The sequence below is a fragment of the Uloborus diversus genome, chromosome 5 (assembly GCF_026930045.1).
Source record: "Uloborus diversus isolate 005 chromosome 5, Udiv.v.3.1, whole genome shotgun sequence".
NCBI classification, from domain to species: domain Eukaryota; kingdom Metazoa; phylum Arthropoda; class Arachnida; order Araneae; family Uloboridae; genus Uloborus; species Uloborus diversus.
The window spans coordinates 68236271-68263388 of NC_072735.1; the positions used below are offsets into that span (position 1 = coordinate 68236271).

The 27118-nt window shown below is 32.9% G+C and overlaps 1 protein-coding gene across 1 annotated transcript; it reads right to left on the minus strand.

The window, feature by feature from the left end:
- Positions 1–352: 352 nt before the first annotated feature.
- Positions 353–26864, minus strand: LOC129222959 (homeobox protein Hox-A3-like). Its single transcript, XM_054857522.1, has 2 exons — positions 26600–26864; positions 353–1335 (listed from the first exon to the last, which is right to left on the minus strand). The coding sequence occupies exons 1-2, from the start codon at positions 26862–26864 to the stop codon at positions 353–355; spliced, it is 1248 nt and encodes a 415-aa protein (XP_054713497.1).
- Positions 26865–27118: the final 254 nt, after the last annotated feature.

Sequence of the window (27118 nt, forward strand, 5' to 3'; positions counted from 1 at the left end):
TACAAAAATAAATATATAATTAGTAGAATAATTTCAGTTTGTCGTTACAACAAATGCTTATACTATATCTTTTCAGTCTCTTCACAAATTTCAGAACAAAAAATATTACGCACATGGCCCCTTTTTTTCCGTATTAAAAAGTTATCTTTCATTGTCAAATACTTTTTATGTAGTATATGGACATTTTATTAATGCATTTAACATTTACCTATGTTCTAAATAAATACTGCATTAAAAAAGAATTCATGTAAATATATACATCGAATTTTAGGAAAAATAACATATCTACGAGTACATTAGTATGTAGAGCCTGCTTCGCATAGATTAACATAGTAGATAAGCTGTTTGTTTTCTATTCTTTGCAAAGGTCGGCTAAATTTGGTGAAGTTGATGAAGATTCGCTTTTTTCATCACCTTGTTCATCAGAAAAGCAACTCCAATCAGGGGAATAATTCTGTGTAGTTTGGTTTGACCACATTGGACTTGAATGATTGTGTTGATTTTGAGCAACTTGATTTTGTGGCTGATGCTGATAATAACCATCATTGTTCAGAGTCGAATAGTTCAGCGCTGTAGAACTATTCTGAGATTGAATAAGGCAACTGTTACTTTGCTGTTGGTAGTTCAGTGAGTAATCAATTGGTTTTGTCTTGTAGCAGGAACTGCCGGCGGTCATACCACTATTTTGCTGACATTGCACATAATTGCTCGCATGCTTCTCACTACAATTGCTGTAACCGTAATGAGCATTGTATGCTTGATGGTAGGAATTTGGCTGGTAATAGTTTGGATAAGAATTTTGCGTCATTGCGAGAAACCTGGAATCGGAATGTGTATAAGGAACCTGTGAAGACACGTGGTCATGGTGACTATAGGTTGCTGAACGCTGCAGCGCTGAGCATGGTGGGGCATGAGTGAAAGAAGCGGGAATTTTATTCGTACAAGGTACTTGCATTTGCTGGAATCTGGCATTGTTGGGTTCATATGATCCAGGTTTGCAGTGCCAGCTTGGGCGTGGTAATTGACAGGTTGTTGGACTACTCAAAGCCGTGGTTCCGAACTTCGGAGAAGTTGGTTTAGAACAAGAACCGTCTGCTACTTGAGGACTCGGCGATTTGTTTTCCGATTTTTTACAATATTTGTCTTTTGAATCTCTCTTTTCTCGCATTCGGCGATTCTGGAACCATATTTTTATTTGTCGCTCCGTGAGGTTTAGCATTTCTGCCAGCTCCAGTCGTCTGGGTTTACAGACATACTTGTTGAAGTGGAATTCCTTTTCGAGTTCAACCAACTGAGTATTCGTATAGGCTGTCCTGGACCTCTTCGATGGTTCTCCTAAAAGAAAACAACTTATTAGTAGTGACATCAATATTAAAAAGCATTTAACGTTAAGTGTCTTAAATGAAGAATTGTTTCAATATCTCATCACATCCAAAATACAACCTCTTGAGAGAGAGAGAGACCATAAAATTCCTTATAAAAGAAAGTATAGTCCCCAAATCAAAATGTACAAGAATTAAAACTGTTTTTTTTTTATTGAGCCATTTTAGCTAAAATTTATTGATTACTTTAACTGGTGTCACTAAGTTTCTGCATCGGCATCATTGACTCCATTAAAAATTAATAACAGTTCTAATTTTTTGACAGCATTCTTATTGACTGTCATACATTCTACCAATCATATTTTTATCAATAAATAAAAAAGACAAATGATGGGGAAAATTCTAATTAATTTAAATTTTTCGCCAAAAGGTCAGATTCGTTAGAATCAAAGTAATAAAACGTGTGGAAAAAAAACTACGAGAATTGCTTTGAAATAAACTGGAAATACATTTAAATCTATCCTAGATAAAATATATACATATTTTTTATTTCAGTTCAGTTAAATAACTTAATATCCAACTGCTCATAGTTTCAGGTAGCATAATTGAGGAAAAAAACTTGTTAATCTGTTGTCTTTTCGTCTTTTTAGTGAATATAATTGCGATGGAATGAGCGTTATGTATTTCAAAGAAACGGACTTTGATTCATTCCTTATACTCTAGCCAATTATCAATTAAATTAATATTTTTTAATTTTTTCCATTGAAAAGATAGGAATTTTTAGCGAGTTTAGAACTTATGCTATTAAATTTCACCTCAAAATGTTTTTTTCCCTCACAATATTCTGAATAGTTTTTACGAAACCTAAAATACTGAACTAATCTCGGTGAGGCAACAACCGATGGGGGCCAAAGCTTACCGTGCCAATCTCTGTTTTCGTGAACGAGGGCTTGGGGTGCGAGGCAGATGTTCCGTTAGGTGACCAGTCAAACACGGAACCCCCAGGGTTTGGTTCCCAAGCACTTTTTTCTCATTTTATTTCACCACTGAAGGATTACAGGCTGAATCGACCGTGCCCAACCCAGGTCTGTGGCGTGGAAGCCGGAAGCGCTGGAAGGAAACACTGGGCTTACTTTTTACGAAACTTATTGATTTAAAAAGCTCAGGCAGAATTTATCCAGTTAATTCTTTTCCGTAGTGAGCTGAAAAGATTTTATTCGGGAAAGAATTTAAATACTGTTACACATGAGAAGAAGAAAAAAAAAAATAAAGTGATTGAAACGTAATAGAAAAATATTTTATTGAATGTGTTTTGAAGAACCAATTCAGTCACTCTGCACAGTATAATATGTTAAGCCCGTAACTTATTCCTCAGTGAAATTTTCCGACCCTTTGCAAAAAAGTTCATCAATGTATTAAAAATAAAAGCTTTACCTCCTTAACTTATTTTGTAAACAAATGTTAAAGTGTTGCTTTTGCTATTTGTTTCTTGGTTTGACAATGTTCACAACCAATTGTTTTGAGTAACATAAATTATGAAGATTAGAGCAACAAATAAGAGCCCTTTTGTTTGTAAGCGAGCCCTAGTGAGAAAAACGAGAACGAAAACATACGGCAGAAGGAATAAAGGGTTGTATGAAAAGAAAAAAAAGGATGGAAGTGGAAAGGAAAAAAAACTCTCCCAGTTCTTGAAATTTCAGCAAGGATGGAAGGATAAGACGAAGAGAAGGAAAAGAAAAGGCAGAGGAACGGGTAGTCAGCTGTAGTTGACGTGTGTGCTCATGGAATATTCATGAGCAGGACGCGTTGCTGTGTCGCCTGCCTGCTGTACACACTCGCCCATACATACGTGCCTACTTTGTCACAGGAGCGCCGGCAAGAATTCCCTCTTCCGGATTGAGGGCCATATTTGGCGATGCAGCTCGAAACTGCTTTTTTTTTTTTTTTTTTTTTTGAATGCATCAATTTTGCCATGTGATTGTATGACTTGAAAGTGTTTCGAAATTCTGTTATTTATTATTATTTTTAATGATATAGTAAACTCTCTATTATGGGCGGAATAGGGTGGCACGATAACCGCGGATAAGCGAAAACAACGGATAACCCAAATAATAGGTAAAAAACGATACTAGAGTATACAATAGCTAACAAATGTGAACAGCACTAACACATACAATTAAATTATGGCTAAAGATGATAACATTGAACGTACAAAATATACGTAAAAGCTAAAAACGAACAATGACACAATCATAAGCTTAAAAAGCATTCAATGACTATACTATTAGTACATCCCATTGAAAAAAATATGAAAAGACACGCGGGTAACATTTTCGTACTGTTGCAGATGCTACTGTAACTTAATGTGCATGTTTGCTTTGAAATCTCATCCTCAGAAAAATGTTAAAGCAGTGCATGAAGAGTTTGAAAGACACGGGGTGACGCCCCCCTCCCCCCACGCTACAAAAATCTATCTATCCAATTCTAAAACGCTGAAATATATTCCATCATATTCAAGAAAACAAATTTTACACTTATGATTTTATCCATTCATATGACATTTAGCCTAACCCTCCTTTAAAAAATAATAAATATGCAAATATAAGACTACTATTCAAATTTTTATTTTGACGGGTTGCAATGTCCATTGAAGTACAATATTATTGCTTGTAAAATTTAAATAGACAGTTTTGTCTGCATTGTTGATGCATTACTTTTGATTTATTGCTTACATCTCTCAAATTAAATTTTTCAAAAAAGAGGGGGGGGGGGGTGAGATGTTTATTCCTAGCAAGGGCCTGGTCATCCTCCCACTCTTTGTTCACCCACTTCTACCATTGTATTAAAGCAATTACACTGACACCGAGAATGTTTAGTTTGGTCCTTATTCAGTTGTGTTTATTTACTTAAAGTGTAGGTGGAAAACAAAAACGAGGAATAGGTGTAGATGACTTGCTTCCCTTCAAAAGCTTTAATTATGTATAGATGTATAGGTGAGTAACCATATCTCATACAGAAGTTCCAATTATCTGAAGTCCAATCAGTCGAACTGTCCAATTATGTGCATGTAATATCCATCTTTTTTGTTTTACTACTGAACATGAAAAATAGAAAATATTAATCCATTGTATGGGAGCATACATACTTGGGAGACAGGGTTAAATCAAGTTATAATTATATGTCCGCAGTCTTGATAAAGAAAGAAAATTATACACATGCAGTATAATTTTAAAATTCTATCTATTCACTGTTAGATTTGATTAAAATATACCATTGTTGCAAAATATATAAACTGTTTAGATAAAGTCAAGGCTTGTCAAACACAAACATTTGCTTACTCTTATAAAAAGCATTCTCAGAACCTGCTTTCCACGAGGACAAAGACGGCACTTGCCCAGGGCCCTGCTGTTTGGAGGGCCACCAAATCATGTAATAAAAAGCAGTTTTTGCTCTGTGTAAGCTTACTATTCCACAATGTGGCATGAATTCGTAACTCAGTGCAAAATTATCTATTTCATTTCACGTTGTTATTTAACAACAAAGTTCAATTTTTTTTTTCTTTTTATGTTTACACAGTTATAATATTAAAGTATTTCATCTCTGAACATTTCCGTGAATTTATTTGTGTATTTCGCATTTCGTGTTACTAAACTTGCTACAAAATATTGAAGTTTCTATCCAGTACAAACCCAAAATTTTCATAAAAAGCAGGTGTGTGTATAATCAACTATATATACGTTTAGGAGTATCATGCAGCAGTTTTCGAAACAATATGCAGAAAAAAGTGCATTGTAGTGATAAAATAAGTTTTGGGAGGATTAATCTCTGAGTATTGGTCTAAGTGTGAGTGTCTTCTTGGTTTCAATAAAACTACACCTTTCTTTTTTTTAATATACGAACTGCATTTACATCTTTCCTGAAAACTTTTTTTTCTTTTGCAATGAGTGGAAAGAATAATTTTACCACTTTCACACATTCTTGTTCACTACTTTAACGACTCTATTTTTCTTGAAACATTTCAGAAAACGGAATCAACTCTAAAATTGGCGACATTCTGCGGTCGCCTCACACGCCTTGGCGACATCTGTTCATTTCAGCAACCATATCCATGAGTCTTGAAGAGTGACGCTTCTCTTTCGTCAGCTATTAGATTATAATTCCCGCGAGGCCTTTTCCCTGCTCAAGGTGGGGGAGGTATCGGAAAAAGATGCCGAAAGGCGAATCATGGAAACGGGGGGTGAGCACAACTTGGGGGACCACTCACAAAGCACGTGGCTCCATAAATAAATCGGACCAATCCGATTGGAGATTTCGGATTTCGTTTCGCCTGCGATTTCTCTTTCGCGTCGCTGCATTCTGGTGTTGAATTTTCACCTCGATATTTATCGTCTGAGATGTAACTAATAGAATTTTGAATGTTAAATGAAGTATATATTGTCGGTTATTTTTGATAGAAGGCAAGATTTTTTAAGAAGCCAGCAGGGTTGAGCTGGTTGATTAGTAATAACATTTGGTCGAGTTATTTAAAAATGCGAAATAAAACTTTGCTAGATACCCTTATTTTACTACACATGCTTACAGGAAGATAATTTTTGACATTTTTAACTTAAGATCATTCAATATAATGCAAAATTGCAGCTATAACATTCATTCAGAGAAACTTTGAATTGCAATTTATTTTATTTTAAACTGCCCCACTGAGTTGTGGTAGTAATATTGTATTTGTTGTGTTAAACGAAAGAAACACCCCTGCACTAATCAATAATTATCCAAAATTAATGATTATTAAATCCGTTTGAAAGGAGTTATTAGTCTGGTGAAAAGCTCTCCTGCCATTCAGGGTTCTACTTGGAGTCACAGTTTCTCTATTTTAAACTGCCCTAGTCAGTTGTGGCAGTTATACTATATTTGTTGTTTAAAACGAAAGACACGCCTTTGCACTAAAGCACAGTTATCCAAAATGAAAAAATAATAATTATTAAACCCATTTGAAATGAATTATTAGCCTGGTGAAAAGCTACTTAGGGTCACGTTGAAGCACATCAGAAATAGAAAGTAAAATGAATAATTAAAATTTAAAAGTAAATAATTTTAATGAAAATAGTGCAGTTTCAGAGCAGAAAAATAAAATATTAAAATATTTTCAAACTTAATATTTGCACTTCACAACTTCAAAGCATTTTTTCTTCAATAAAACTGTATAGAATATTATAATGTACCATAGGAGAAACTTTCATTTCGTAGCCTTGCCTAGAGAGTGTAACACAAGGCCTCCTAGGTTTTGTTTTAAAAAGGTAATGATTCCTACAACTTTATATAGACTTCGAATTTCGAAAAATATATACGTATAATGCGATAAAAATGCTTCAAAAATTAGTAATTACTTTCTTTAAGTACTTACTAGTAAAACTAAAAGGTAAGTTTCAATAGTAAAACTGAAAAGTTATTTTGAAACATTGTTTTGTGCTGTACTATATCGTTGCAAAACTTTGGTGCAGAAGAACGAAGAAAGAAGAAAATAAATAAATGAGGGAAAGGGAAAATCTGAATATTTCGTTACATCTACTCTATTTATTTTCAGAGGAAATTCAAACATTATTCAACCAAAAATCAAATAAAAATGTGAAACATTTCTGCCAGATATCTTTTATAATCTTGAAAATCTATTAGAAAACATTTTACTTGTATTTAATTCTGAGCAAATATGTGCACCATATTTTTCTGTTTTCAAGTCTCGATGTGAAAATTTGTCGTTGCTTTAAGGTGATTATTTGCATTTTCAAACTTAGACTTTTTAAGGAATGTGCAATTTTTTAATTTTACTTAAAAGTTACTAAAACTCTGAGAGAAAAAAAAAAAAAGAAAACTTTTAAAAATGCATGAAAATATAAAAATATTATAAGAGTATGTCCTTACCAACTCTGTTGCTTGCGTCCATTCCTTTTGATGAGTGTCCATCTACAATGGAAAATGAATCAATTATACATTAGCGGCAGACAAAAATGATGCAGTAATAATAATGATTGTTTTTTAAAAATGTTGCTAACAAGAACTTTACTTTGGCAATGTATTTAGATTAGGTAAAGAACAAAATCCTTTTGTTTCCGATCAAAACAGGAAATTGTCTTTTGAAAGGAAATTTTATTTTTAAATTTTTAAAAATGCTATTTTTCTGCTTTAAAGTTGCAGTACTTTTATTAAAGTAATTAATTTTACATCACTTTTCTAACGTCGCTTAGAATTACCTTAAACGATAGGATAACTTTGAATCAGACCGATTGCTGATTTAAAATGGCTTTAATAAACATTACTTCTTAATTTTTAATAACTATACAATAGATACTTATTATTAAAATATGTGTGCGATGGTTAAAAATGGAGAAGCTGTAACTCAATACCTGAACGGCCCCTTTGAATATGTGAAATGTTTCAAAATTAATTCCCGTCCTACACGATTCAGAAATTTACCCGAAGTAATGGGTTTCCAAGTGGGTAGCGTGTTACCCTGGGGTGCCGTAGGGATATAAGGGGGGGGGGAGGCCGCGATGTGTCCACATTTTGAACTTTAAATAGTTTTGATTTCATTAAATACATAAGTGGTTTCCATATTTCTGGTCTTTTCCTTAAAATTATACAAATATTTAAACATGATAGTTAACCATCTCTACTATACACACGTTATGCAGTTCTATTACAGCACAAATAATGAAGTAAATACATGCATACTCTCGTATATGGATAAATAAATGTAGATATACTATAATATAGACAGATAATTAGGGTGACTTGAGAAAATTTTAATTGTTCAAAGGGTGTTCCGATTTGGAAAAGTATGAGAGCCTCTGCTCTAAATGGCGCAGTGTCTTAGTGCTAAAAGACAGAAAAGTTCTACAAAATTGTTCTCATCAAAAAAGCATAAGTTTTATTTGCTGTTACGTAATTTATATCAGTACGCAAAGTATTCGTCAATCCCCAGTAACCTTAATAAAAGTGTTGAAATTTATTTAGGGATAAAATAATTTACGTTCGCCCACTTCATTTGTACTACGATTATCTGTTATCTCTTGGGGACCGGTAATTCACACAACAAATCTTACTCTGTAAAGGCTCAAGTTGCTGACAGGCATATGTCTGGTAAATCAATTAAAATGGACAGCGCAGCGATGAAAAACAACCCTTCAAGTATAGTTTTATAAAGCAGAATAAAATAATTTACGTTATTTAAGGATAAAATAATCTACTTTCGCCCACCTTATTTCTACTACGATTATCTGTTATCTCTTGGGGACCGGTAATTCACACAACAAATCTTACTCTGTAAAGGCTCAAGTTACTGACAGGCATATGTCTGGTAAATCAATTAAAATGGACAGCGCAGCGATGAAAAACAACCCTTCAAGCATAGTTTTAGAAAAAAAAAAAAAAAAAAAAAAAAAACAAGCTGATAAATAAAAGAACTGGTGGATGAAGACGGCATAAATCGCGTTTCAAACTCATGGTGTCAGTTAGGACGTCCATTAAAAACATCAAACCCGGTGAGAGATTTTCTGCCCCCCCTTACGCAACCGGCAGACGTTCTGAGAATGCTTAAATGAGAAGGGAGGGCTCTAGATGGGGGTCGGCAGGCGAGATTTATGAACGTGAAGCGAGTTTTAAATGCCTGTTAAGCTAACAATGTGGAATGAGCTGCACAGGAGAGGCACGTTCTTTGTCAAAGGTTAAGCGTGTGTCGTAGGGTAGCGATTATCCAGTGTAATCTGAACGCATTTTTAAGGGCAGCGCTCATAATTCTCTGGTTAAGGTGGTCGGTTTTATGCGTCTTAATTTATTTGTTGCGCAGGCTCATTTGTCGGGAATGGTGTTGAGTGCTAACGATGCTTTATGAATTATTTTATTCCTTTTTCCCGCCTCCGTACGTGAGAAGTTCTATTTGCTCAGAGTAAAGACTTGCTTTGTGCCACTACGCGTGGCTCTTGATTTTTTAGTGTTGATGATACTTTTGAAAAGTTAATACTTTTCTTTTTGACATAAAGGTTTCCGTTTTTAACTTTTTTTCAATGTCATCCAGGACAACGATAGGCAGATATTCAATCATATTGCGAAGAGACATAAGTAGTTTAGTTTCTTAATTGGTAAATAGATAGAGTAGAACTCCAATTGTCCGAATCAATTGAGGCGAAATCCATTGGCAGGGGCCAATCCAGGATTTTTTTCTCGCTACCTATTTTTGTGAAAGTATTGCATCATTCTTTTTTTGTGAAAGTTTTTTTTATCAGCATTGTTTTTGTGAAATTTTAGAGGCATCCTAATTTTTGTAAAAGAGAAGTAGAACAAGTGAAATTTTAGTTCGAAAAGTGTAAATGTCATCTAGTATTACTTTTAACAGATTTCGTTTCTTGGGGAGGGGGAGGGGAGCTAAAAACCTAAGTAGTATGAAAAATATCATTGTAATTTCAGCTTAATGGGCTATGTACTGTGTACAATATAGGAAATTATGAGAAAAATGGTTTCCCAAAACAGATGTTGAAAGATTGCGATAATATTGCATAAATACACTTAGGCGAGAAACAGCTAAAAATTAGTTAAAATACTACAAAAAGGTTTCTATTTAAGCGATTGTTCATATAAACCTGCTTAGATTTTATTTTATGAGTAAATTTTGTTTTAAACAGAGAAACAAATTTTATATTTTTTTAAATGTTAATTTTTTGAAGCTACCAATTTTATTACTTGATTTTTGTGAAAGTACCGATTTCAAAACAAGATTTTTGTGAAGGTACCGAAAAACGGTAGCAAAATCAGCCTATATTGGGCCCTGATTGGGATAGTTAAAAACTCGGATAATTGGGTTTGTCAGGAAAAAAAAGGATCTACATATTTTAATTAATCATTGTATGTATGCAGAAAGTGGAAGAGAAAGAATATTTTTTAAAGAAAGAGAGCTTTTTAATAGTTAAATGAAAGGCATCACTTTTGCTTTCAAGTACTATACATATTAGTACAGTACGTGTATACCGTTCTGTAAATTAAAGTCATCGTTTGCTGAATATCTTGGACAGAGTAAGCATTTTGAAAATCGCAGTACATTTCTGTGTTATTGTTTTTCTTTATTTATTTTTTCTTAAATTCTGAAATCAATTCTGATAATCAGCGATTCGGATAGTAGGAATTCTACTGTATATAGATAAATGAATCGAAAAAAAACCTATTAAAGTTGTGAAAATAACGCTTTCTACGTTTCTCGTTGACAAATATTAACGCTCTGTCAGTTTTATTTTTTTAGAAAGCCTATCATGTTAGTTCAAATCGAAATGATTCTACAGAAAAATATTGATCTTACTTGAGCAATGATTAGTTATAAAATGATTAGTTTACTAAGTGTGTTGTGCCCCATCAGAAAATGAAAGTCTACCCATCAACTACATTTACCGTTTTCTAGGGTTGCCCCCCACCCACCCACAGAGCAAGGGAGCACCCCCTAAATATCGCACAAAGACCCCCCAAAAAGGTAAAATACCCCTCAAAACAGCCCCTCTAAAAATGGCAATGGTGCAGTGTGCGCCATACCCCTTCCCTAGGTGGGCACCCCTGCATTTTCCTAGTAAGTTCAACCTTTCTTTTACTACTTCAAAATATTTTTTACAAGTATTACCAGTCACCAAATTTACTTTTTCTTCAATCAGCATCAACACACATAATTCTCGCAAAAACAGGCCTCAAGTCAAAATGCTTGAAGACAGATCCAGACAAGCTGGATTCTGCAGAACTAATGCTACACGCTGTTCAAATCGAGACGTTCGCGTCATGCCGATTCGAACGATTCTAATTTTTGGCAACAGAGCCATCTGTCAGGGACCGAGCTCCTGATATTTTGACGTCAGTGCTCCTGCTAATAAATAGGAAAGCATTCTCTCGCCATCTATCTACAGGAGGAAACGAATGCTGGGTCGTAACCTTGTCTACTCTTTAAAGCTGAACTCTGTCAGGAGAGAAGGACTGTCTCCATTCTTTACTCCTTGCTCTTTAGGAGTGATGTCTTCTTACGGAACGTTTGCTAACTCCTTTGGATAATGGTTTTGTTACGGGAATGCTTCATTTTTGTTTCATTGTTGTGTTGATGTTGCGCCAAGATAAATTTGGTAGATATTGTATTGTCTGATCTGTGTGTAAGACAATACAAGGCATAAAATAATGAAGAACTCGACAACTGTTAAAGTATACGTTTGTTTACATTTGACTTTCACAATTAAAAACAGTTAGGGCAAGAGTGTTCGCACTTGGCTACTTTTTACCTCAACAAAAACAGAAAAATATCGTTTTACGTCCCTGTCACGTTTGTGATTCTCGAGCTTTAATTTTACATTTTCATTGCTTTTAATGTTTTTTTTTTTTTTTAATTGTTTGTTGCAATTATTTGACACATTATTTTACATTTCAGAGTTTTTAATGTTGTTTAACTGAGTTGGCGGACGATTCTACAATTTAAGAAAGCTTTAAAGGACATATTTAACGACTTATTTTATTACCTGGCAGTTGATTCAACATTTTAATGAAGCTTTAAATGACATATTCAACGACTTATTTAATCACATGGCAGATTATTCAACATTTTAATAGCTTGATTCAACAAATGCTTCGTCGAAACCTTGTCTGAATTCTGCCAGAAGATTAGGACTTCTCCACTCCTTACCTCCCCCCCCCCCCCGCCTTGCTCTTTAAAAGTGATGTTTTCTTACGTAACGTTTGTCAACTCCTTTAAATAATGGGTTTGTTTCGAAATGCGTGTTTTACGCTGTTGTGTTGATAGGGTGGCAAGATAAAGCTGGTCATTTTTATATTTGTGTGTTAAACTATCCGAGGAATTAAATAACAAAGAATTCGCCAATTGTTGAAGTAGATGTTTGTTTACATTTGACTTTCACATTTAAAAACAGTTTAAGACAAAGTGTTGACGCGAGGCGACTTGTTTGCCTTCTAATTCAGAGAAATAAGTAAACTATTGTTTCACGTCACTGCTATACTTGCTCCCCATACTCTATTTTTTCATTTTAACGGAATGCTCTGTTAATGACTTGGAGTATTTATTTGGCGTATTATTTCGCATTTTGTTGGATTTTTTTAATTTTTTTTAACTTTAGTTGTCAGATTATTTTATATTTTCAAGAAACTTTTGATCTTTTTCACAGGCTTGTTTTGTTCAGAAAAGAGCTTTGGAAGACAAAATAATGTGGGATGTCGCCAAATAAGAAGTTTCAATGTAACTTTGGCCAAACATGGCAGCAAATACTAGGGTTGCCGTACAGTCATGAAATATCTTTTTACTAGGAAATCATTTTTCCAATAGTGGTAAATTCTTCATATCGCCAATGAACCCCTGATCTAGCCACGGTTAAGTTCAAATTTCATTTTAAGGTATGGATTGTCTCAGAAATTACTCAAAACACTCCAATCGTTATTGATGGCATTTTTTCGGGCGAAGCCAATCAAGTTTCGAATTCTCTTCAAGAATTATCACATCAAATTGATTGATGAAACTTTCTTGATTTATTGTTCATAGTTTGAATTAGTCCAAAAAATTGTTAGTAATGTAAGAAAAAAATCAGGCAAGTGATTAAACAGATAAACTACCATGGATGTGTTCCATTGATGCATCGTTGCATCATAACATTTTTTTACAAGCACCAGCGGGAATATTTATGCGTTGAAACAGACATGATTCAAGCTAGAACCTTTTTCAAAGAAACTGAGAAATCTGTGAAGACTACTTTAATGAGAAATAAATTTGGGATGGATCATTTGATATCAAAAAATGTTCAAATCATCAATTTAAAAATTTAAACAACCTTGACATCTAATTCTAAAATAAATTTAAAAAAGAATTTGAAGAAAAAAAATGCTTAAGAAATTTAATTGCTTCAAAATTTTTATTATGGCAACAGATCCTAAAAGTTCTTTTTTCCCACTAACTCTTCCATCACCTTTAGACAAACAAATGCATTTCATCATCGGACAATAGTTTATTAGAATTTTGGAAAGTAAAAGGAAATTGCAAAGAATTTTCCTCATTAAATGCTTTAGGAGAGTTTCACCTAAAATGTAAGCCGAATTGTATTGTTTTCAACAACAACGAAGTTTGAAGTCAAAATCTATTCAACTAAATTAAAGAAAATAGTATTTTACTCAAATGCAGCACTCCATATTATTTAAGTTGACGTTTAAGAAACTAAATTTTTAGTTCGTAATTAGGAGTAAAGTCCCATAAATTTATGTTTGGCGCCAACCAGTACTTGAAAATGAGACATATGTGAAATTATTTTTTTATTTTTCAAAATATATTGTTAATTTCTCAGAGCAAACATATCCCAATGATTGAAGTCTTTTCTCTGTGTCATGGAATTTTTCCAGATTAAAGAGAAAAAAAATATTACTACACTTTATTGTATTCTAAAAAAAAAAAAAAAAGACTTCAATCGTTTACATGTACTCCCTATAGGGGAGCACGTGTGAACAAGCCAAGGGCTCATACGGACATGATTTAAAAATGCTGGACAAGCATTATATTTCAATGAAAAACTCTTTAATATGAAACATATTCGTATGTATCAATTACATTGAAGGGTTTATAAACGATACCGTGTCAGTTTAAATAAAACAGTAATTATGTCATAAAGAAAATATTTTTTCCCAAACATATAACTGTATAACATAGTGTTGGGAAATGTACATATAACTGTACATTTCCCAAACATACAACACTGACACATTTTTAAGTCTTTCAGCAAGTTCTGATCAATGAATAGACATGAAAAAAAACCCTGCATACTACAAAGAATATTTTGCTACGTAAAGATTGTTCTTATTATATGTTACTTTTAAGCTTCCTACAGAATATGATAATGTATTTTGAAATAATTTTAAACTTCACTGTTTAATTAAATGGAAATATCTTGTCTTTTTTATTTCCTTTAAGTATTATATAACACTAAATTGTTAAGCAACTACTTAGTAACGAAAAATTTAAAAAATAAAAACAAATGAATGAAATTTTAGAAATAACAATAAATTTAGAAATTGATTTTATAATTATAATTATTTCCGTATTTTTTGAAACTTAATATACTACCCTAATACGGAGAGAATATTAGAACTGTTCTCATGTGCCCCAATGTGAACACAACGTGATGTTGTGTTCACAAGTACCCCCATCATCTACCCTAACTAACTTGCAAAAATAATGTATTTTTAATTTAATTTAAAGAAAAAATGCACACATTGTCATAATTTTACTTGAATGTTTATATAATGATTCGCAATATTAAGTTTAGCTTATTAGTTAGTTTAAATTTCGTTTTCACGGAAGAAGGCAGTGATAAAACTATTATACAACAGCGGCTAAAACAAAGAAGTTGTCGTTACAGAAACATAAAATGGTTCATTGCTTAAAAGTTTGGTCAAGAGGTAGGTACGGCAGGTACTGCCATTACTTTAGACGTTTTCAAGACTTTTTGCTTGAAGATATCTTAGTAAATCATGCCATGTTTACATGTGCTCCCCTTCAGTGGTGTAAACATGAATTTCTCAAATGTGTGTGTGGGGGGGGGGAGAGCGTCCAGGATCGTAGGTCCACCATTCTCGTATCATACTCGAACATGCATTCAAACATATTCTTTTGATTTTATCAATTGTAGGGAATAAAAAATATTTTTGAAAAATGCATTTAATAACTACTTAGCATAAAAAAATAAATTTATGGATAACAAACACCTAATTAAAGAACCGGAAAGCACAAGATAGAATGTATTTACCTTTCTCACAGCTAAAAATAAAACCAGGAAAGCAAAATCATCAAGAAAAAAATTCATGTTTACATACAGTTTGATTTTGGGGAAGAAAGCGAGAAAATATTTTTTTCTTTTTCATTTATTAAATCTGAAATTATTGTTGTCTTTGCTTGGAATTATTTTGAGTACTGTATACATACACAGGATTACAGACAATTAAAATAACTCACGGAACATGGGAGGGGTTCGGACCCCTTGGACCCTCCCCTTATCTGCGCCGCTGCGTCCCCTTTCCTCTATCACGATCGTCCGAATGTGGAAGTACGGAAGCTCATGAAAAAAAAAAATTAAACTACCGTCCTCTGTTTGCTGCAAATGCAAACTATTATTAGCAGCAGAAAATCATGAACAGAAAAATCGCACATCATTTCTCTTTTGAAAAACAAAGCGACAAATGTCTCGGCTTACATTGTTCCGAGCCATCAGTAATGACAGAGGTCGACTGTGGTGAAATGACCATCATTCACAACATAAATAATGTTTATCGCAAGACGGGAGCTTTTTCAACAGGCGGGGAAGAATGATTAAAACGTCATCAATAACACCAAAGGGAAGACGGAGCTTTATAATGTCTTCTCGTCACAGTCATGTTTTTGTTACGTAAAGATGAGTGGTACAAATTGAGCTAATTAGTTCTGGGGTGTTAAGGGGAAGAAATATTTGTCCATCTGCACCGAACGAAATGTTATTTATATTTTGCTCTTAAAGGTAAAAAAATGCTTAGTTTAGTGACTGTTCGGGTTTAATGAATTGCAAACATGTTAAGCATGTTAAGCCTGTTAAATTAAGGTGCATTTATTTTTTAAAATGAAAGACTTCGGAGTTTAAAAGCAGAAAAATATTAAGATTCGGAAAATTCACAATGCATGTTTAACATAAGGATAGAGCTAATCACTAGCATAGTCAGAACTTCATTCTGGAGAGTGGTTTTTTAGATCAAAACAATCCTCTCACTTGTGTATAATACTGTATTACAATTGACAATATTGTTCAAACCAAATCCTCACCTCCTCCCCTTCACTACGTACTGGAGATCATATTTGAGTATCAGAAATACATTTAAAAAAAAAACGCATAAGAGACCAGTATTTTCTGAAATGTTGACGAATGTCTCGGCTTACATTGATGACAGAATTCGACTGTGGAGGAATGACCATCATTCATAACATAAATAATGTTTATGGGTCCTTCTCCAGAAAACGTAACTTTTGAACGCAAATATTTTTCAGTTTCGAAACCTTTTGGTTTTCTTTTTGTTTCATTCTTACACGAAAGTGTTACTTACTAGAAGTAACCATAAACAATGGCCCAGCTAAGTTTCAATTATTTTTCTCATAAATAAAAAAATTAAAAAATGCCTTGTTCACGGAAATTTAAAAAAAAAGAGAGAGAGAAAAACTTTTAATATTTAAAAATCGAGGCCAATTTAATATCAAAGTAGTAATTTTGTTAATTATGTAAACAATCAACTATTTTAATGATTAGTGGAATATAATATTAAGCTCTCTTAATTAAAGTACGGCTTAGTTAGTAGTTTCAAATTTATGTTAAAGAATAGTGTTTAGTAAGTTTGAGGATATACAGGTAATTTATAATTTTGGTAGAATGCCTATTATTAATGTATTTCCCCTCCATCATTTATTTTCACCTCAGAAATAATGAGGAATTTTCCATTAATATAGGCCTAATAGATACATTTTTCAGGGATTTTTTTTTCTTCGTTGCTACAATCGGCGCATACGAAAACATGTTCACTTCTTTTTTTACATTAATTTACATCACTGAAATTCAAAATCAGGGAGGTGAGAAGTCAGAATAACCACATCAAGTTTTTAAAGCAAAATCTATCTTCATGTTTTTCGACAAAAATATCACAACTTCAACTGTGGCTGAAAATAAACAAGGAGGCTCTCTTGTATCATGGAAAATAAAATTTGATGTCATTACTGCTACCCGTTAATGAGGAATGGCATTTTGTGTTTAGGTATCGGAGGTGAGAATTTAATGCGTGACATGACTCATTATCCTACTAAAACGAACTAAAACACAATATTAAAAAATTAAATATACTTAAACAATTAGTATTTGAGACACTTGTGAAAGTAATAATAAATAAATAAGTAAATACTTTTAAGTAAACAAGTTATTATCAGGGATGAGAGCGGTCAGAGAGCAAACAGAAGGAAATTCAAAAAAATTTCGCAAAAGGGATGATATCTAAAACAAATTCGTGAAAGGGATGATAGCCAAAACTCGAACAAAATAGAACCTGGAAACCATGATATTCAAAATTTCAACAACAAATGGCCAATTTACCAGTTTTAAAGGTAATACGTATTTAATTAAGTATACGTAATAATTTTGTACAATTTGTTGCATTGTACCATTTCTTGCAAGAGGGTTTATTCCTAAATAAATCTACATTTTGAAAAAGAGGCAACAATTTCTAACCCCTGAGTCCTTGAACAAAGGGTTGTGGGATTGATTGTTGGGGAAGCCAGAGATCAATCTTGGCTGCATCACACAATAGTGTCATCATTTCATATTTTTTTTTTAGAGAAAAGCACATTTTTATCATTAAAAAATTTGAGTTCATAGTGTTAAATGAGTGAGAACATAAATTTTAAAATTAGGTCTGTCTGTTAAGTAAAAATTTACAACAGAGAGAAAAATCTAATATTTCTTTATGTGGTAGAACATACTTTTTATAGTAAGAATTGAAAATAAATATATATGTATATAACGATTGGTTATCTTTTTCCTTGCATTGGAACCCAAAATTTGTTTTTAAAAACTTACTAATACAATTTTGGAATCAAAAGAACAACTTGCAGCTGCCTCATTTAAATGAAATCTCAAAATATTTAATAGGCTGTAAAGTCTAAACCATTTGAGATTCACCATAAATATTTTTTACACTTTCATAAATACAGAAAAAAAGTAATCATGCCAAGTTTCAATAAATTCAAGACTGTGGGTGCTAAGCTACGTTTTTTTGATTGACTTTTGCATTTTTTCTAAAATAAATTAAAGAAATAAAAATATTATTGAAATGATGAATAAAATAAGCAGATATGAGGCAGATTTATAGTGAAAAACCACCCGACATTTAAAATAATTGAAATACTTGCAGGATGCAAAAAGATTTGAAATCTCAAGCGAGGCATGCAACTTCCGGCACAGCACGTGTTTGACTTCGTTGCCATGATTCCAAAACATACGTTTTTGGCAGATATCGCGGAGGATGAGGGTTCGAGGGGGGGGGGGGGGGAATGAAAAAAAATAAGAAATCGGGGACCGAAAATTTAAAAAAAATCGTATTTTTTCCGATTTTTGAGAAAAATAAGGCCTGAAAGAGGCAAAAAAAGGAGGAAAGGTTTTAAAAACCAACAGAAAAAGCCGGAAAAATATCATGCCTGTATTATAAACAGTCACACAAGGTGTGTGACATGCCACGGAGGTGAGAATTCACATGTTGTGAACCAAAAGTATATTAAAATAAAATTTTTATTAAAAAATTGTTGGCAGGTTTAAATAGATATATTTTTGATGAAATTAAAAAGCATTGTTAAATGAATTGTTCCTTTTTTTTTTGTAAAAGGCGTGGGACAGAAAAGTTACACTTTTTGAAGAATGACCCCTATCGTAAGGAACCTTTTTCAACAGTCGGGGAAGATTGATTAAAACGGCACTATTAACAACAATGGAAAGACAGGGCGTTATAATGTCTACTCGTCTGTCAGGTATTTGATACATAAAGATGAGTGGTACAAATTCCCCTAATTAATTGTGAAGTATTTAGGAAACTATATTATCGTCCACATGCACCGAACAAAATATTATTTACGCACTGTGTCAAGGGGGGAAAAAAAAAAGCTTAGTTGAATGAAAAGCATATGAATGTTAAACTATATGCATTTATTTCTTTAATTTTAAGGCCTTTAGACTTCTGAGATATAAAACTAGTACAATTCATATTTTTTACGTGTATGTTTAATGTTAGACATGAATGTTTAACATCAGGTTAAAGCTAATATTTGAGTACTTGAAATGCATTTTAAAAGGCATGAAAGACCAGCACATTCTCATTGTCGACAAATATCTCTGCCGTTCCAAGCCATTTGTAATGATACAGGTGTACTGTGGTGAAATCACCATCATTCACAATCCACTATAATATTAAAATCTGTTCGCGTCCGTCTGTCTGTCTGTCTGAAGATCGATCTTCTCGAGAACCGCTACGAATCGAGAGTCAAACGAGAAACCGATCAATTCGAAATTTTCCAAAGAAAACAATAGGACCAATTTCGTAATTGTGCGACTTTAATTAGCGAAGATATTAATTAAAACGTTAATTAACATAACGTTATTCAGGAATTTTTATTTCTTTCCTGTTGCCATTTTCCATATGGGTGAGCAAGTAAAATTCTAATAATTCTTTTAAAAGAGATTTTTTGACTGCTGTCCAAATCTTAAAACAACGTTTCCATCTAGAATTTCATTTTAAATTAGTTTAAAATTGGTTGCCCTATTCGGATATAGCTTTTATTTTATCGTCTGTTTTTTTTTTTTATTTTTTAAATTCAACGTTCTTAACTCTTTTCAGCATATGAAAGTTGTTTCTTTAGCTATGTTTATTGATTGTAGTGTAAGTTTATTATTCACCGCCCTCATATTTTGGTACATTTAGGATGTGCGACTAATTATGTTTATTTTGTTGAACTTTTTCCCGTCACATGGGTGAGTTTTCGAATTGTAATAACTCTCTTTTTCCTTCCTGTTTCTATTTTTGAAATACAGTTTGTATCGTTAAAAGAACATGTTAAATTAAGATTGTTTGAATTTCTTTAAGTGAAACAGAGTTGAAAAAAATATTGTTTTTAAGGATTTTAACGAAAGCTTAATTCGAATCTGATGACTTGGTGTTAAATTAATGCTAATTGGTATTTATTAAGTCTTGGTGCTTTATTTTCACGTAAGCAACCAAAAAGTATGTGTCATTTTATGTAAAAAGCTGATCGTAATTGTACATACAAATGTTTCAGATATAGTCTATCAGATTTAATTCAGTTTAAAGTGAGCACAGGTTATAATTGATAATGCATGTATTTTTATCTTTTGTGCTAATTGAAAATACGCATAACTTGCATTATCGATAACTATGATTAACTTTAAAGAGATTTTTGCCAAAAATATGCTCTACTGGTGTTTTGCAAACCTTGCATTACGCGTCTTTATTTACTCCTTAGCGCTTTAGAAACTGATGTCAGAGTAATGCAAAAACATCAATTGGACATCTCTTTCTTTTTTTACGTAGCCCGTAAGACGGGAGTTTTTTCAACAGGCTGGAAGAACGATTAAAATGTCATCAATAATACCAAAGGGATGAAGATGAAGCAGTCACGTTTTTGTAGCGCATACATATTAATCTAACAATGTTCATTTAAGAATTAAATAAATAATTACAATCGGATCTCGATAACTCGAAGTTAATAAATCGAATATTCCTTTATCTCAAAGTCTTTATTGGGTCCTAAACTCTTAAAACTGTTTTGGGAACTTCCCATAACTCGAACTACCAATAACTCGTCCCTTGGGACTTCCAAGTTATCGAGCGTTGACTGTATTTCCTAAAAATCAAAGAAAATAATACAGCGTTAATTTGTACGAATTTTCAAGAAAACGTAGACACGAGTTTCGGAGTTACTAGGAACCCCTAGTTCGATGCAAAAGAAATAAGCTTGTGGATCAAATGACATCCGCCAAAAGTCGACTTTTGTTGACCTTGCCAATTAGGTCAATATTTGTTTCTGCGTTAGGTAGGATCTAAGCGTAAGCAGGGTTTTAAATGTGTATTGTGCATAACCTATTTCGTATTGAAAAGAGAAGGGGGGGGGGGGTTAACGCACAATATTTTTAAATGTAGAGGAGTATGGGTTGCTAGCGCAGACAAAATATACATTAGGGGTTTACAATAGCCCCTAAATGCAAACAAAATACCATACTAGGATTTCGAATATCAATACGAATTAAAATTAAAGACTTATTACGGAGCTCACAAGCTCCGTAACCTGACCCACAAGCACCTCCGTGCTTGTGGGTCAAGCACGAGAGCTTGACCCACAAGCTCTCTCTGCTACGCGCTTTAAGCGGGGTAATAAGGGCGGGGAATGAAGTGTTTAATTTAGTACTTTACAAAGCTCTAAGTAGAACATTTTCTCCATGCGCTTTCTTGGGAAAAAAAAACAAAAGGGAGAAGTAAATGTATTTTCAAACCATTCCTGTCACAGGTTTTTTCAAAGGCTCTTTACTTTTAAAGGTTAAATACCTCTTAGTTCCCATGAGGCTGTTAATAAAGGATAGTCTGATCACTTGTGTTTGCGCAAGCAACCGTTTTCCCGTTTTCTAAGAAAACATACTTCTTTTTTCACTACGAAAAAGCACCCGCCGACTTGAGAATAGTATCAATGGCTGGTGCGCAGGACCGTTCGTGTGTCAGCCATGCGTTTCAGCTTCAATAGCTAAAGCATTTTACGTTGCTGGACAGTTGGTTGACATCTCTTGAAACCACGTGCAGTGGTTGAAAAGGTAAAGCTCGAGGGATATGCTTACGCATGATAGCATGATCATGCTTTTTTCTTTTCTTTCCTTTACCGCCTGAGAAAACTTAGGTGTCCAAAACTGGTGCTTCTAATGCTAAATTTTGGAAGCAAGATCAGAATTTTGAAAACCAAATAACTCTACTTAATATGGTTGTATTTGGTGAGTTCAATAATGAATAATTTATGAACGGCGTTCGTTACTACGTGCTACAGGAAACATGCATGCTACTCTTTGTTTTTAGGCTTTGTAATTTTAAATACTTCATTATGTTTTACATGATGAAAAAAAAAATAAATAAATAAAATAAACATTTTAAAAATCCTGCTTTTTTTTTTTTTTTTGAGCAATCACGATTGCTTATTGTTCTTATTTGACGATTTTGATGTTCCTATGATTTTATTTTCCCACAGCCTCCCTTTGCAGCACCACCGTCGACCGGCCTCACTATGCTGCTCCTATAGCGAAAACTATCTCCAGATTGCTTTCATATCCTACACACCTACGCACACGCATACATACACACACCTACGCACATATACACACGTACATACACATGCATACATACACACACCTACACACATACACATACCTACACACTCAAGCCTGCACACATACACATACGTACACACACTTGTGCCTGCACACAGACACAAACACACACGCCTACATACATACACACACTCGTGATTGCGAAAAACATAATTTGAATTTCAAATGTCAAAATTCAAATTATTATTCCTTTTATTTTTTAAATATATATATATATATATATATATATATATATATATATATATATATATATATATATATATATATATATGGATGAATTTCTCATGAAAGTGAAGCAGCGAACAGGGGAAAGCGAGTTTGGTTGTAAAAACCATGGCTATCAGCAAAAATTCAAATAATTTTAATGGGTTTACACTTCTGTTGTTATTCTTTTAATATACAGCAACCCGTTATATCGCGCCTCGATATATCGCTCATTCGAATATATCGTTTCTCTCTTCTGTCTCCCAAAATACTAAAACCTAAAAAAAAAAACTTGCTTTAAGCTTGAAACCATTTATGAAAACATATGATATTACTCGGAAAAGGTCTTTATCTTCTTTGTTTTGTCAATGAACAAAACGAAGATGCCCTATTCTTCTGAATTGAAAAGGCAGCGGCAACTCCTGCCATCCAAATGTACACACATGCAATACATATTTTAGTTTAAGATAAAGTTTGGAAACTACTTGACGTTTTCTTTTGTATTGATAATAAGACCTTTACAATGAGTGAGAGACAGCAGGCAAGTGTCATACTGGTTCAAGTAGAAGAGAACATACATACGCCCTCTCTGACTACCTGTTAGCACAGAAAAGGTTTGTGCTTGGTTGCACAGATCAGGATTTGCATCAACGAAAGGAAGAATGCTCTGGACGGGCGAAAGAGTTTTCTCTAAACAATCTGGGTTACTTTTACTTTTACATCCTTTCTACTGCAAATCGAAGGGATTAGAAAGTCTACTGGGAATAAGAGGGTTATTGGAATGCACACTCTTATCACGCTGTAGCTAATGATGATCATCTTTATTCGCCATTTCATATTGACGCTGAAAATTTACTTAAATTTAAATCTTGTATAAGTTTCAATACGTGTGATAGTAAATTCGTGAACTATGTCGAAACCATTTAAATATCATGTCAAAAAGAGTGAATGCTAATTTACTTGTATGTGTTGGATGGATAACTTTTTTTAATGACCTCGGTTACATCACGCTTTTGGATATATCGCGCTTTTTCTTTGTCCCCCGAAAAGCGCGATATAACGAGGGGTTACTGTATTTTTATATCAAGTGCGACCGATTGTAAATAGGAGAGTTTAGAAATTGCAGACTGTTTGTTATCCTTGATCCTTCTCCTTATTCGCACAAAGACATATAATCAAATTATCTGTATTTCGACTTTACTCTGATAAATATCTTGTGTTATAAAATTTGCGAAAACAAAAAACTCTATTTGGTATAGTTTATGTCCAATATATATTAGGATATTAATTGTGAGGACGTTAAAAGTTTTATTTCATTTGCATTCTTTAAGGTCGTATGTAAGCAAGTATTTTTGTTCCAAGAAGTTCAGAAAGATCAAAATATAAATGGCTGACACTAAATTAGTAACTATCCCCTAGAATTTAATTCATGTAGCGTCAATTTTCCAGTTTATTACAGTTCGTAGCCCTCTACAAGAGGAACTCTCCAAGGCACGAATAGCAACACAGAAACAACCACATCTATGATGTTCTTCCCAATTAAGACGTGAATATTTTATCTCTCCCATGTTGGTGTGTTCAACAATTTTAGATCACATTTTTCTTCAGAATAAAATATTATTAACGATTAAAGAACATGCACAGGTCGACTTTTTAAATTGAAATTTGGTGATTTTTTTTTTTTTTTTGTTACATTCTGAACTGTCAATTCACCTAAACGTTTTCTCTTACATCACGCTCTTGTTCATTCTGCGCCTGACTTAGGCATATTCAAAACAAAATTGTACATTTTAATGAAGAAATATATTTTAAACAATGAGAAAACTAATTAATACGCGAAATCGGCTTTTTAAATGTTGCCACAAACAATGAAAAACAAAGTAATTACAAAGTTAATTTTGTTAATAAAGGTTAACAAACTAATTTCAAGTCTATACTTAAACAATGTGGATTACGGTTTTAAACTAATGACTTCCTTGAATCAAAGAAATCTTCGAAATCATGCATTTTGTGATCAGTTTAAAGTGCCCGAAATATATGCATACTTAAAATTCAGCTTTGAAATTAATTTCTTAAATTTATTAACAAAACCCACTCTACAATTAATGTTATTATTCCATTGTTTTTGCCAACAATTAAAAGCAACTACGTCACTTTCGGCACACAAAAAGGTTTCAGATCAGAATTTCAAAACCCCTGCATTAAAGTTTCACTTAAAAATATAAAAATAAAAATTTGAACTTAATTGGAAAGATATTCGTTGCAGAGCCTGTTTAATTGTAGTATATATAATCAAATCATTGATAGAACGAAAAAATCAATCAACTAAAACATTATTCATTACTAAAATCATAACGCAAAAGTAAAATTATTCATTCAATTAATAAAAACATTATACCATATATTAATTGCAAAGCATTGCAATTTGTAATTTATGTCTGCAAATTGTAAAATGTATCTGCAAATTGTGATTTGTATCTTTCAAATATATATGATTCATGATCAGACTTGTATTAAAGATTTAGCAACACAACAAGGCAGCACAAAAGATTCAACGGGTCACTGGGCAAATGAAAAAATTTCTGAATTTCAACATTATATTAAACAATTTTGAAATAACCTGCTCTAAAAATGGAAGCATTTTCTTTGGCATTACTGTATTAGATATTAAAAAAAAAATTTAAATAAATGAATAAATAAATAAACATGATGGGATAGCGCATCTATTACAAAAGATGAATATATTTAAAAATTAATGGAAAACGACGATTTTGTTAAATAGTTAAATACCATTTCTAATGAAAATAATGTACCTACATATAAGAAATGTTAATAACGAATCCAGTGAATATGCTGTTTTAATTTACAAGTTAAAGGTATTTTTTCACTAAATTCTTTTGAAAATAAAAAAATAAGTAAATAAACATGACGGGATAGCCCATCTATTATACGATAGATGAATGCTTAAAAGTGAAGGGAAAACATTGACGTAATGATCTCGTTAAATAGTCAAATATTATTTCCAATGAAAATAGAGCACATACATTTAACAGATTACAAATTCCAGTGAATATGCCGTTTTGGTTTACAAGTTAAAGGTGTAATTTTTTCATAAATTCTTTTAAAACTGATAAATAAACAAATAGATAAACACATGATGGGATAGCACATCCGTTACGAAAGATGAATATTTAAAAATAAAGGGAAAACATTGACGTAATGATCTCATTAAATAGTTAAATATCATTTCTATTGAAAATAATGCACCTACATTGAACAAATATTATTAATGAACTCCAGTGAATCCGCTGTTTTTTGGTTTACAACTTAAAGGTAATTTTTTCATTAAATTCTGTAAAAAAAATTAATAAACATGATGAGATAGCACATCTATTACGAAAGATGAATGTTTAAAAATGAAGGTAAACATTGCCGCAATGTTCTCGTTACATAGTTTAATATCATTTCTAGTGAAAATAATGCACCTTCATTTAACAAATACTAATAGCAAACTCCAGTGCTTTGGTTTACAAATCAAAGGTAATTTTTTCATTAAATTCTTTACAAAAAAAACTAAATAAATAAATAAATAAATAAACATGATGGGATAGCACATCTATTACGAAAGATGAATGTTTAAAAATGAAGGTAAACATTGATGTAATGATCTAGTTAAATAGTTAAATATAATTTCTACTGAAAATAATGCCCCTACATTTAACAAATATTAATAACAAACTCCAGTGAAGATGCTGCTTTGGTTTAAAAGTCATAAAAAATGAAATAAATGAAGATTGAAGTACAAGTAAATCCCGCTGCAACGAACTTGAAGAGACTGCAAATTTTGTTCCTTGTAACGGGAATTTCGTCATAATGGAATTCAAACAATGTGACAGAAATCGAATTGGGACTGAAATTTTATTTCGTTGAAATGAATATTTCGTTGTTTTGGTATTCGTTGTAACGGGATTTCACTGTATAACTTTATGTGTTAATGAAGTTTTATTTTAAAAAGTTTGAAAAATAATTGCCTCGCCCGCGGATGTAATCAATCAACAAAAACTGCTAAAAGCCGCTTACCTCCAAATCCATAATTCATATTTTTAGTTTTCAGATCACTTCTTGCTCCCACGCACAAGGAATGTCCATAGTAATTACTTGAATAATTATTCTTCATGGTTGTGGCGTGATCATACGTCCTCAAAAATTGCTCAAAGTCATTTATTGGATGATTGAATTGAGGCATCTGTGGCTTGATGTCCTCTTCACCAGAAGAATAACCGTTACCACAAATCGCAGCAGCGAAAGCCGAGGAGAGGAAACCACTGTTTTGCATGCTGATCATCTTCCACTGGTCCCCCGCCGTCTAGCCAAATGTCCGTCATGGTAGAGTTTCAAATCATGTGACGAGGAACTGTCCAATGGTCCGATTAGTAGCCTACGGCTATTGGGACCTGCGGGGGAAGAGGAAAGAGAAAAAAAAAAGGATTCTTTTTACTTCATGCCAGCATGCTCACCCCCCTCCCCCATGGGGAGGTTTATTTCTTACACCTGGTAATCAAAGGTAAACCGCAAAGCTCTCCTGAATCGGGTTTTGAT

Bases quoted from the DNA above. Each gene is read 5' to 3' on its own strand.
- LOC129222959 (XM_054857522.1), bottom strand. From the start codon at position 26,864: ATGATCAGCATGCAAAACAGTGGTTTCCTCTCCTCGGCTTTCGCTGCT. The intron at 1,336-26,599 runs GTAAGCGGCTTT...GTTTTCTTTTAG, and splicing joins TATGAATTATGGATTTGGAG to GAGAACCATCGAAGAGGTCC.